This window comes from Takifugu rubripes, chromosome 2, assembly GCF_901000725.2.
Source record: "Takifugu rubripes chromosome 2, fTakRub1.2, whole genome shotgun sequence".
In the NCBI taxonomy this organism is placed as follows: Eukaryota; Metazoa; Chordata; class Actinopteri; order Tetraodontiformes; family Tetraodontidae; genus Takifugu; species Takifugu rubripes.
Window position 1 is genome coordinate 12,974,847 of NC_042286.1, and position 12,447 is coordinate 12,987,293.

The 12,447-nt window shown below is 48.7% G+C and overlaps 2 protein-coding genes across 3 annotated transcripts; both read right to left on the reverse strand.

Moving 5' to 3' along the window:
• Window positions 1–2: 2 nt before the first annotated feature.
• tyro3 (TYRO3 protein tyrosine kinase) lies at window positions 3–9,632 on the reverse strand. Of its 2 annotated transcripts, none has more exons than XM_011619963.2 (20): window positions 9,156–9,632; window positions 8,892–9,047; window positions 7,562–7,745; window positions 7,011–7,111; window positions 6,769–6,939; window positions 6,277–6,363; window positions 5,864–5,976; window positions 5,601–5,781; window positions 3,863–4,005; window positions 3,567–3,705; window positions 3,381–3,504; window positions 3,171–3,265; window positions 2,908–3,003; window positions 2,648–2,728; window positions 2,480–2,572; window positions 2,287–2,408; window positions 2,103–2,212; window positions 1,855–2,014; window positions 1,434–1,570; window positions 3–1,317 (listed from the first exon to the last, which is right to left on the reverse strand). In XM_011619963.2, the coding sequence occupies exons 2-20, from the start codon at window positions 8,950–8,952 to the stop codon at window positions 858–860; spliced, it is 2,658 nt and encodes an 885-aa protein (XP_011618265.2). In that variant the 5' UTR covers window positions 8,953–9,047; window positions 9,156–9,632; the 3' UTR covers window positions 3–857. The 2 variants fall into 2 exon arrangements, with proteins under 2 accessions (XP_011618265.2, XP_011618258.2); XM_011619956.2 differs by having other exon boundaries at window positions 9,136–9,632.
• Window positions 9,633–9,776: 144 nt separating this feature from the next.
• On the reverse strand, window positions 9,777–12,432 carry lrrc57 (leucine rich repeat containing 57). Its single transcript, XM_003962800.3, has 6 exons — window positions 12,271–12,432; window positions 11,925–12,159; window positions 11,604–11,739; window positions 11,216–11,484; window positions 10,485–10,670; window positions 9,777–10,316 (listed from the first exon to the last, which is right to left on the reverse strand). Exons 2-6 carry the CDS (start codon window positions 12,006–12,008, stop codon window positions 10,275–10,277), a joined length of 717 nt encoding a protein of 238 aa, XP_003962849.1. The 5' UTR covers window positions 12,009–12,159; window positions 12,271–12,432; the 3' UTR covers window positions 9,777–10,274.
• Window positions 12,433–12,447: the final 15 nt, after the last annotated feature.

The following is a 12,447-nucleotide window of genomic DNA, read 5'->3' on the forward strand; positions in this document are numbered from 1 at the left end:
GTGTGTGGCACAAATCATTTTATTATTGATCTGTGTAGACAGATTTGACATTAGTGGCGGGTTAGAAGGCCAGCTTCATGTCTGGCTTGATCTCTGAGGCAGTTTTACAATAAGAATCTGTTAAAATATTCTGTCCCGGCAGCAGAAACATCAAGGCGGGAAGTTCAACTGGAACAGGTGTGTGGTCCTCACATCTATACAAGATCAGATACATCTACAATTTATACATCAGTTATTACAGCCACCAGCTCTGATACATAGCTTTAAAATGTCTCGAGAAGATAAACCAAAATATTTGCACATGCACCAATAAGTGAATTTGACCTCTGCATCTTTAACGGGTGAAAACACCAGTCGGGCACAGGAGCAGCACTTTACTGGGTCTGGAGAGTAATGGGGATCAGGTGCCTTGCTCAGGGGCACAATAGCCCATGGCCCACTCAGGTCTGTCAGTCGGAAACTGATCAATTATTATTTACATCTTAAAGAAACAATCACTTCATCCGAGACCGAAATCAAGAATATGTTTGTTCAAGTAAAGAAAAATGAGCGCACGCCACCGGTGCTGCAGCCATACAGTACCAAGAACATACAGTACGAGTTGCATGACGACGAAACAACAACACGACTTCACCTGCTCCGTAGGTGTAAGAGTGGGGAGCAAATACTGATGTGGGCACCATCGGGTTTTTTTTTTTTTCGGTCAGAGATAAAAGTGCTGTGCTAAGCTAATGTGCCACAGTTGTAGTTGACACAGTTTAGCGTGCCGTGTACGTGTGTGTGTGTGTGTGTGCCTATGCTGAGAACATTGTCCAAACCCTCACATTTCCATTGGAATGAGTGCTACGGTTGTTTAGTTAGACATGGATGATGACATCATCATCCTCATCCTTGACGTCTTCCTGGAGTCCATTTCCAGACTCCTCCCTCATCAGCCCTGCTCTTCCATTCTGCTGCTCCTCCTCCCCAGGAACTCCACAGGGGCCAATGATGTACCGGTAGTCTCCTCCAATAGCATGTGCGGCGCCTGAGCCGACCATCAGCCAGTCCGCCGCCCCGTCCTCCATCTCATGTTGCCAAGGGACACTCCAGCTCAGGGTCCCGGCCCCAAGCCTGGCCTCCTCCTCTGAGGGGGGCACTCTGGGCCCCGACTCCATCTCGGTCTCGTTGTCTTCCAGGTTAACGTAATGCAGCGGTTCCCTCAGCGGAGGGGTGGGGCTCAGGCTGTGGGCCAGCGCTTCCAGCTGGAGCACGAGCTGCTGAAAACTGGGACGACATTTGGGGACTGGACTCCAACAGCTGTGCATGAGTTCATATCTGAGGCACCACAAACGGACCAACGAAAGAAAGAAAATACAGGTCAGGTCAGCTCTGACTGGACAACAATGGAGCCCACGCCTCGCTGAGTGTGTGTGTGTGTGTGTGTGTCTCACATGTCGTCTCGACACTCTGCAGGCTTCTTCAGACGTTCTCCTTTGATCAGGAACTCGTAGATCTCAGAGTTCTCCACGCCCGGGTATGGAGTTTGACCTCGGGTTATGATCTCCCACATCGTCACACCAAATGCCCACTGACACACACACGACAGGAGAGTAAACAAACTTACTGTCAGCCGGAAGGCGTTGCTACTTGAGTCAGCGCTAAATGGCACTATGGGCCACATGAATTAAACCTGTTATTACACAGTGTTATTACACTCTTTCCCTAATGAAACCTGGTAATACTCAGCCATGCTACACAGTGATGCTAATGAAACCTACAGAAATTCAGTTAGCTGACATGAAGGTCAGGGGTCAACTTTCATTTCCAAGCCCACACACTGTTGGATGTGTGTGTGTGTGTGTGTGTGTGTACCACATCACTCTGTGTGGTGTACACGTTGTCAGCCAAACTCTCCAGAGCGATCCACTTCACAGGCAGTTTGGACACTGAACCCTGTCTGTAATAATCTCCACTGTAGATCTTCTTGGAGAGGCCAAAGTCTGCAACACACACACTCATGTTCTCATTCAACCTACACACACACACACACACACACACACACACTCTTATCAGCCTGTCAGTCAGATGCTGCTGTTCCAACGTCTGATCGGAGGACTGACATGCAGTTTCTAGCAGCGAGGTCTCTGTGGATGATGCTGCGGCTGCTCAGGTACGCCATCCCACGAGCAACGTCCAACATGAAGTGCAGGAGTGTCTGCAGGTTGAGGTCCTGAAGGAGATTACAACGTTGAAAGAGGTCCCAGATGTTCCTGCTACAGCAGCTGCTTGCTGCGTGACACTTACAAAGGGCTGTTCTCCCAGTCGTGACAGAAGCAGAAACGTGTGCAGATCTCCGTGCTTCATGAATGGGAGGACCACCATCGGGACCGGCAACCGCTGGCCCGGGCGCCGCTGCAGACTCACTCCTATTTGACAGGAGAGCTGTCAATCAATTCTCCTGAGCTCCAGTTTCAGGACAAGCAGGTGTGAGGGTTACCCGTCAGCTTGATGACATTTGGATGGTCAAAGTCCTTCATGTAGGCAGCTTCTTTAAGACATTGTTCAATGTCTCCCGATGATGTAATGTCAGCTGTACACACACACACACACGGTCATATTTACATCGTCCTGATCAACATACCACAGAAGAAGTCCCACTACTCACATTTCAGCACTTTAACTGCCACCTTCTGGACAGACGAGTCATCCAGCTTCAGAAAGGCCTCGCGCACTGATCCAAACTCCCCTGTGCAGGTACACACACACACACACACACACACACACACACACACACACACACACACACACACACACACACACACACACACACACACACACACACACACAGTTCAGCATCTTATCATTTAGGTGTCAGTGTGTTTCCACAACTTTGGACACACATTCAGGAACACGAGTGTGTCCTACCTTTCCCCAGCATGTGTCCCAGTGTGAGCAGCCGCTCTGGAATCAGGACGTCCTGGAGTTTATTCTTCAGGTCGTTGTTGATTCCAAGACTGTCCACTAGAAACACACATGTGCAGGTTACCATGGTCACATTTTCACACCGAGTCCACCTCCATGTTGGTTTGCGAGTTTTCACAACAAAAACTGTTTCAGTGAGGACACGCCATCGCCATGGCAACAGTGCAAGCATGTACAACGAACCGTGATCTTGACGATGTACTCACAGGTGGAGTCCTGCGGCTCAGAACAGGTTCTGCTGAAGGATCGAGCTGCTGTGAAAGAAACCAAACTCTCTGGGCCAGGAGCTTTAAAGGCCGACCTGCGCACACACACACACACACACACACACACACACACACACACACAGACACACACAGACACGCTTTATACCAACACCTTTTCCTGTTTCTGTGTTCACCCGGTCTTTATCTTACCCAAACGGAGTGTCTTTTCCTCGGTGGCGAGCAAGGACAGACAGCAGCAGGCCCACTACAGTGGCCACAAGCACCCCGAATAGCAGGCCCACCCACATGTGGCTCCGCTGGCCCTGGAGCTGGACTGGAGGGTCGACAGAGGTTCAGGACAGGGACCATTCATCAGATCACCAAAAGCCTGCTTACCTGAGGTGGGCAGAACCATCACCGGGGTGCTCCAGGGTCCACAACCTACGCTGGTACACGCAGACACTTGGAAGGAGGAATTAAAAAAGCGTCCTCCTCCTGAGAGGTGAGCCAGGTTCTCCTTAAACAACAGAGGTTCCTGCATGCAAACGCACACCCACAACACAAGAAGAAATCAAACTGAAGCTCAACATCTGGATGCTGCATCGTGCCCCAAACCCTGAGCTGAGGAGGCTACTAAAAGCCCCCCCCCCCCCGTCCACCCAATGATACACGTGTGTGTGAGGTCAGCTCACCTGTGCTTCTCCTCCCAGGGTCCACTGCACCTTATAAGCCAGCAGGTTTCCATGGAGCTCCTCCTGCTGCAGCACTGCCCAGCTCAGAAGCAGCTGGTCATCCGACAGCTCAAACGTCAGGTTCCTAGGTGCCTCCGAGGGAACTGAGAGCAGGGAGACGGGTGATCACATGACAACACTCCGCAGATACACTCATCAGTCTCGTCTCTGACGACAGAGGAAGGAAGCGTCCATCTGCGGCCTGCAGGGGGCACTGCAGGGGCCGCAGCACAAACCAGCTCTTTCATATGCATCCAGGACACACACAAAAGCTGATTGTGGAGAGAGAACTGGAATCTACTGGATCACCTCCAGCTGGACCCCCACTCACACAGATACACAGAGCAACACACACTGACAGATACAGACAAACACACAGCCACAGACAGACACGCAGACATCTAAGGCGAGCTGCTTCCAGGTGTTTCGGTCCACGGTGTAGATGGCCAGGACGGGATTCCATTTTGGGGCATCCTGAGAACATGGTGGTGAGGTGCTTCAACACTCCTGCAGCCTGTTTTCCTTTGGGATTTCAGTTTGAGGCACTCGATCCTGCCAAGCAATTCCCAGAATGTGCTCAAGACCTCGGATGAGAGACGTGCCAGAGAGTTCACGAGGTGAGTGTAGGTGACCCGGGCTTCACAGCAGCCCAGGAGGGTGGCGATGCTCTGACCGATGGATACTTCTGTGTGAATACATAGAGCCGTGTTTTGGAAAGACCCGGCACCCGAGTCTCCCAAATGCGGCCAATGCTTGCTGGATTCTTGTTTTGGAGTTTGTTGTCAACACTTTTGTCTTTACAGAGGATGCTCCCGGGTGTTTGAAGGGGTGTTGCACTGACACACAACCTGTTTTAGCTGTGGTGATGATCACTCCCAACCTGCTGTATGCCTTTACATCCTAACATTCACTCCGTCCTGGACCTGTTAGGATGTTCACAAACTTGTCTCGGCATTCAAACCCAAGAAGGATCCCACAGGAGTCTCTTTGCACGGTGGGAGTAATGACTGATGTTAATTAATGAATCCCTCTGGCCAGGACCTTCACAGAAGCAGCAGCAAGGAGTAATATGTAATATGAGCCTTGGTCATGGAGCCCAGGATCACTGAGTGCAGCAGTATTGACGTTACAGTGCCTCAGTTCAGCTGCCAGCAGCCGTCTTCTTTGGGGTCTTTCAGTCCAGCAGAGTCCTGATGTTCCAGGATTTGTGCAGAGTTCCCGTCCACTGGAACCTTCTCCCGATGTAAATCCAGGTAATCACCCTGATCAGAGGCATGTATTTGCCCAAGGAGTTTTATAGTGGTGTAGGGGCTGTGCCCCCATGATGAGGTAAGTCTGATGGCCTGGGTGGGTCTGGGACAACCAGTTCCTCATCAGGGCTGTAGGAGACTGTTGGGGTCCTGGCTCCGTGTGCCTGTTATGCACATTGCTTTTCTGCTAGCATGGGCTCCCTTAGCCTTGCCTAGAACGGCTAACCCACATGTTCGTGGGGCTATTTACCAATGGCTGGGGCAGTAATGATGAGCATCGGGGCATGTCCACATCATTGTGGGCCTGCCCCCACACACACACACACACACACCCTGTGACAGATACACACACTGGCAGCGGCTCGCTCCTTGGGTTCACTCTGTTTTATTGCTTCAAATCAATTAATAAATCAACCGAGGCATTGATTCACTTCAAAAAATGGCCTCACCTGACTCGGGTGTCTGGAATTGCAGCCAATGAGAGAAGGGAGACGCGCCCACCTCGTTGACACAGGACACCCGAACGCTGTAGTTGGAGTGGCTGTTTATGCCCGATAGAACATGCAGGTGAGGAGGAACCAGAACCTTCTGCTGAGGAAGCTCCACTCTCCTGGGAGAACGCATCAACACCTGATGAGGCAAGTGGGCAGAGACACCTTCAAAACCTCGTGGTGTGTGTGTGTGTGTGTGTGAGAGAGAGAGAGAGTGAGACCTGAATGTTGCAGGCAGACAGCTCGGAGTGCCCATTGAATCCTGGTTTCCATGACAATGTGACGTTGTCCACTGTGCTCAGAACCTGAAGCTGCACTGGAGCTGCTGGCAAGACTGAGAGAGACCACCAGAGCGTCATTAACCAGTCATGTGGCTAATGTGAGCGTCTGAAGTATGCTAACGTTGCTATGTAAACAATGATGGCACACATTAGCTCTGATGCTAGTAGTTCAAAGGGATAATTGTCTTCAGGGCTCTTGTTTGTTGACGTTCTCATCAAACTCGAGATGTTTTTTTTCCATGCTAAGCATGGGACAATCGCATCATGCTATGCTAACCTGAGGATTGAAACTCAGAGGTTAGACGGTTCAATGGCAACCATGGCAACTGGTGTAATTATGACAGCAAACTCACCTTTGATGTGAACTGTTCCTGTTCTGGACACTGAAATTCCTCTGGTGTTTTTAGCTTCACAGTAAAACTTCAGGCTGTCATTCACACCTGGCGGGGGGGGGGGGGTGCAGAGTGAGGGGAAGAGCAGAGACACAAACAGAAACACAGGAGGAGAGAGAGAGAGAGAGGGAGAGTTTCAAGTCATACTTTCTATATTTGGACTCAAACTACCATTTTTGGTGGCATGTTGCCCTCCTGATGCTGCTGATGTCCTACAGCATGACGGACACCCTCATTATCACAGCTCAGATGAGGATAGTTCAGAGACACCTCCAACTGGAAGCTGTGGAACCTCCTAAACACCGACACAACCTCCCCCCAGCACACCTGAGCAGTGTGTGTCCTGTGTGTGTCCAAGACATTCTTGCACACAGCATCAGTATGCTGATGACTGCACTGACGGGAGGAGATATAATTCCCATGATGCACTGGGACAGCTGAGGGTTCTCTGACCTTGGACAAGGAGAACAGACGGTGATGGTCTCGGTTCTCCCACCTGGGCTCCACCGAACCACCACAGCACCTCCACAGGCCCTGGAGGACCTACAGCAGCACAGGTGAGGTTGAAGGGAACGTTGGGAAAGACCGACACATCCCGTGGTTCCTGGATGAAGTGAGGGACTCCTGCAGAACAAGAGGGGTGGAGGTCAGAGAACGCCGCAGGTCCAATACCAGTTCTGTGTCCAAGGTCCCACCTTCCACTGTAATCCAGGCCGAATTAGAGGAGAGCATCTGACCTTGATGTTCCACCTCACACCAGTACTGACCAGCATCATGCTGGTGGACCGACTTCACACTAAGCATACAAACATAGTCAGAACCTTATCTCAGATCAGAACACCATATAGACCCCGGAACTAAAGTACCAGATCAGAATCGGCAGCTTTAACATGGACTATGAATTATCAAACCATAGTGGCACAACTGGGACCAGAATCTCCACTGGAGTAAACAGGATTTGGAACCAGTTTTATTTTGACTAACTGGCTTCTGCAGATTAATCTGAGTGGTTTCTGACAAGTTGCTGATTGTTTCCTGATTCAGCAGGTTTTACTCCTCCACAGCAGGAGATCACTTCCTGTTTGAGTTCCCGCAAAAATTCAGCTCATGCGTTTTCGACAGAACAGTGCTGGAGTTTAATGCCTCGGCACAGTCGAAGCTTTTACTCAAAGTCCTTATTTTCTTTGACAATGACGGTGGTGCCGAGGACGATACTGTTGTGACCGAGCGTGTTGATCAGATGAACCTGTGAAACGTCTCCCAGTGCTGCTCCCCCACTGTGATGAACATCTGGTCGGTGCTGTACAGCTTCTCTCCATCTTTCATCCACACAATGTCAGGTTCTGTCACTCCCTGGACAGCGCAGCCGAGCTGGATCGAGTTGCCCTGAGACACCGTCTGATTGGCTGGATGTTTCGTAAACAACACTCCTGCGGGAAGAAACGCGGGCGCATGAAACAGGACACGACCAGCAGAACACTGATAAAACACCATCAACATCACATGACAAAGTTAATGTCTATCCTTTACCTCGTATTACCAAACAAAAGGTCAAAGTTCATGTGCAACCACGTCATCGATATGACCGCGTTCATGTTGACATCATCGGGTTTGGTCTTGGCCAGAAATTTAATCATAAGAAAATTCAGTTTGGAATCATTCAGACTTTTGAGATCAGCGCAGGATGACATCATCAGCCAATCAGGCCTCCCATAAACCATCTGTGACATCATCAGCCAATCAGGCCTCTAATAAACCATCTGTGACATCAGCCATCATTTCCCTCCAGTGATGACATCACCAAACATACCAGCAGCAAAGACAAAACTATATTATGAATGTATATAACGAGCAGACACTGAAATATTAAAGAACACGTGCATCAAAGAAACGGTAACAAAACACCGACACTATAGAGAATAAAATATCTCCTCGGGGCCCCGCACTTGATAATCGAATACTTTAACGAGCTAGCCAAGAAATATATTGGCTAATGCTATACTAGCTAACTTGAATAATGTTTTGGGTTTTTTAACACAGAAAGTTAAACGAAAATATAAATTGTTAGTCATATATAAGATATGTCAAAACAATGCACAGAAAGGTGGCCAAATCCTGCTCCTTGGAATGAGTCACTGATGTTTAGTCAGAAATGTTTAGCTGTTTAGGGGATAATGACGCCTCTGGAGTCACATTCCTTCGGGTTTCCTCGGAAACGTTCGGGAAGCTGCCGCGTGCCTCCGAACTCCGTTTAAAAAGGTTCAGCGTTAAGATTAATTTACGCCTCGTTTGCTTCAGTCGCTCGAAAAACACAAATGGAGGGACATTCACGTTCAAATACGGTTCTTGTTTAATTCGGCGATCAAGACTTAATGATCCACATTCTCGTTTTTGCAAAAACTGTGGAAAAAACAGCATAGAATGCAATAAAAGTGCAGAAAGAATCGTTTTTTTAAAAAACTACAAAACTAATGTTTCCTTCAAGAAACAGTAACCTGAGACTTTTGGACACGTTCAACGACAGTTTTTGTAAAACAATCAGAACACTCATTTTAAGTGGACCAGTCAACACTCACCGTTTCCCAACGCCCGCTCGTGACTCCCCAGTAAAAGGATTAGAATCCACACAAACATCATCTCATTTCGGGTTTTCGCCAACAGTCGTTCACAGTTAAACGGCCCGGCTCAGTTCGGTTCGGCTTCACCATCTCCCAGCGAAGCACCGACCCCACCTGCACAAACAGGAATTTCGCCGACACTGAGGACAAAATGTCAAAGCTCCGAAGTCAAATTTATCGCACCCCCAAACTAGAGACGAACCGAACACGCAGTAAAGTTACATTTGGGTCGGGGTAGTCGCTCCCTGTTAAACCGAACTGCACAAACAAACTCTTCATTCGCGCAGACCACTCGGCTCTGACGTCAAGCACGCAAACATATACGGCCCAACCGGAACACAGCTGGAACTTCAGAATAAAAGATTTTAGACTACTTAATTTTCACGCAATAAAATTTAGGTCCAATAGAGGAGACTTAAATAAATAATAATATATACTGTGTTCCTACCACCTCATTTAGTTTACTTTCTAAATGTAGGAGTTGGACTTTTTCCAAACAAGACGCACTTATATCCTGCCTCATTAATGTTCTTAACGGTAAAACGGTAACCGGAAGTACGCTTTAGATTTGTGTAACTTCACAGCATTTGAGGCTGTAGAAGAGTGACCGACCAAATGAGACCAGGACCTGCGCGCCCCATCTCGGCCACATCAGAACTGCATTCCTATTCTTCCTCATGTTAAAAAACCTTCATACATCCCAAACATAAAGACAAATAAAAAAAATAAAAAAAAAGCATATTAAACTGAATATCTGAGCGTTCAAACATGGAAAAATGAGTTCACCAGAAGATCTGATGTCCATCAGATATCGATGAACCTGCCACCACACGGGGAACAGAGTAATTAAACACATTTATTTAGATCTAAAGAAAAAGGATTATCTTCTTCACGTGTCAGGGTGAGAGCAGGGGTGATGGACAGAAGTGAAAACTGTGGCCCCTGGTGGTGGGCTGCAGTAGACTACTACATCATGGCTCCACCGGCAATCCCAACCACCCAGATTCCAAACGACGTGGCAGCTGCAGTGGTGAAGAAAGTTGACACTTGGTGGTCATATTTGTTTAGGTCAAAGGTTACGCAACGTAGTACTTTACAGCCATAATTAAGAAGAAAAAAAAAGCGGTGGATTAATAAGTGCTGTTAAAATGGTTGTCACTCTTCTTCCCATCGTTGGTTCAAGTCTTCACGTCCCTCGCTGGACGCCTAACGTCTCTGCTGTCACATCCTGTGGTCGTGTAGTGGAAACTCTTAAGCACAAGCAGCAGCAGCAATGAGCAGAGTCACTCGTGACTCCACCTCTGGGTGGCGCTCTGAGGTTGAGGTTCCCCTTCAGTGTCTTCAGGCAAACTTCTTCTTGGTGGCAGTAAAACGCTCCATATACTGAGGAGGAAACCACGAGAACCTTACAGACACTTTCAGCCTCAACCACAACAACAGCTCTGACTCACAAAGGACAACCAAGGCTTAAAAACTATGGGTGTGTGTGTGTGTGTGTGTGTGTGTGTACAGTCTATGTAGGGGGTGCAGGGTGCTGGGGTTCAGTCTCACCTGGTCGTAGCCATCAAGGTCTCGAAGGTTCTTCACCTCAAACAGGTTTCCCTCCACAGAGAAGAGAGACACCTGAGAGTCTTTCAGGATAGACAGAGGAATGGAGGACAGTTCCAGGCAGTTCTCCTCCAGACGGAGGACTTTGAGACGCGGACACTTGGAGACCTCTGGTGACAGGATGGAGATCTGGAGGAGCAGAAACTTTGATCACCATTAAGATGCATGAGTGGGCTCTTCCTGTCCTGCATGCCACCTGTGTATTCATCTGTTCTACCAGCGATGAGGAGCAAAACGTATGTCTGAAAGTCGAAGACATTTTCTGAACACTCGGCACGTTTCCACTGCAGAAACTTCTGGGTAATTTTACGGGGCTGTATTTGCAGAAACCTCCCTCAAATGTCAATTTAAAGGATCTTTTACAGGGCCTAAACAGGTCCCTGCTCCAGTGTAGGTGCTGAGGGCAGCACAGAAACACTGGGTGGGGGGGTTGGTGGTTCCATGCTGCTGATTTGGAGCAGGATGTGATGCCATGGTTGCCTTTCTTCTCTAGATTCAGCTTTCTCAAAGTCTTCTTTAAATAGAAGAATGGTTCCTGTAAAGTTCCTGTCCCCAGGACTCATCAAGAACCACAGTGGAAACAGCTACTGAGAGCAGAGAAGAGTGAGGAGGTGGAGCAGCACCTCCACAAACTTGTGCTGGGATGAGGCTATGGAGGATGAAGGCTTTAGTACCTGGTTCTGGTTCAGGTTAATCTCAATGGTTTGCAGCTCTGACACCTCCAACGGGACATTTTGGATCTTGTTGCGGGACAGGTCCAGCAGGTCCAGATTCCTCAGGGATCCCAGCCCGGTTGGGAATTCAGATATGTGATTCCCAGACAAGCAGAGCGTGCGCAAAGCCTTCAGCTGGCCCAGACTAGGAGGCAACATCTGGATTCGGTTCCCATTCAGACTCAGAGTCTCCAGTTTCTTCAGCTGGGAGATCTCTGAAGGCAGACACGCTGAGGACACACAAAGACCCGCACATTAAATGGGTGACACGCCCCCTTCCCAAAGATGTGTGACTGGCAGATTCCAGATTAGTGTGATAAGAGAATCAAACTCTTTTTCCTTCACTCACTCAGTCTGTTGTTGTTGAGCGTGAGAGTCTTGAGCTGCAGGAACTTTCCAACAGCAGCAGGAAGAACCTCAATCTTGTTCCCAGACAGATCGACTGTCCGCAGGTTCGCTGTCAACCGCTGCAGCTCCTCTGGAAACTAAGAACGTCAGAAATCTAAGCATCTTAAACAAGTCACGGTGCTTTTTGCTATGTCAACAGAAATATCTGACAAAACACCGCCTTTACTGCCGTTTTATACTGGACTAATCCCATCTCAGACCTTTGTGTCCGTCAGACAGGCACAATATCATCAGTTTCAGCCCTGATGAGCTGTGCTCTCACCTCCAGCAGACCTTTCTCCGTTAGCTGAAAGACTCCGGTCTTCTGGGACGTTTCCAGGTGGGACTTTAGAGCGCTGTTACCCATCAGGACGTTGGTCAATGGTAATGTAGACTGAGAAGCTAAAGATGAGCTAACTGAAGCTAAAAGCAGAGGGCATCTCCACACAGCTGAAGTTAAGATCCACCTCCTTCTGGTACTACTTCACTGGCTTTAAAGGGATCAGTCTGTAAAATCCCTGCAAGTGACAGCACAGTCAACAGCCATTAGCTTTAGCTAGCTAACGCGTTAGCACTGTGGCTTTAGCATGCAAAACGCTACAAACAGGAATCAGGGAGAGTTTACTTACATCAATATCAGCGTGAATCCTTGCAATGTTTCCAGATTAAAATCTTAATTAACAAACTAGGCAGAATAATTGGGAGACGCCCTGTCCCAGCCGATAGACTGCACTTATCCAATATCCAGCGAGAGCAACCGGAAGAGCATACGTCACTTCCAGTGGGCGTGTACACGCGCCAACGAG

What these genes read in the sequence shown, in the direction of transcription:
- tyro3 (XM_011619963.2), bottom strand. Translation starts at nt 8,952, where the DNA reads ATGATGTTTGTGTGGATTCTAATCCTTTTACTGGGGAGTCACGAGCGG. An exon ending in CACTGGGAGACGTTTCACAG is followed by an intron (nt 7,112 to 7,561) that starts GTTCATCTGATC and finishes TTGTATGCTTAG; the next exon opens with TGTGAAGTCGGTCCACCAGC. An exon ending in TGTCTGCCTGCAACATTCAG is followed by an intron (nt 5,782 to 5,863) that starts GTCTCACTCTCT and finishes TTGCCTCATCAG; the next exon opens with GTGTTGATGCGTTCTCCCAG.
- lrrc57 (XM_003962800.3), bottom strand. Translation starts at nt 12,008, where the DNA reads ATGGGTAACAGCGCTCTAAAGTCCCACCTGGAAACGTCCCAGAAGACC. An exon ending in TTAACCTGAACCAGAACCAG is followed by an intron (nt 10,671 to 11,215) that starts GTACTAAAGCCT and finishes CTGCTCCTCCAG; the next exon opens with ATCTCCATCCTGTCACCAGA. An exon ending in ACCTTGATGGCTACGACCAG is followed by an intron (nt 10,317 to 10,484) that starts GTGAGACTGAAC and finishes TTTCCTCCTCAG; the next exon opens with TATATGGAGCGTTTTACTGC.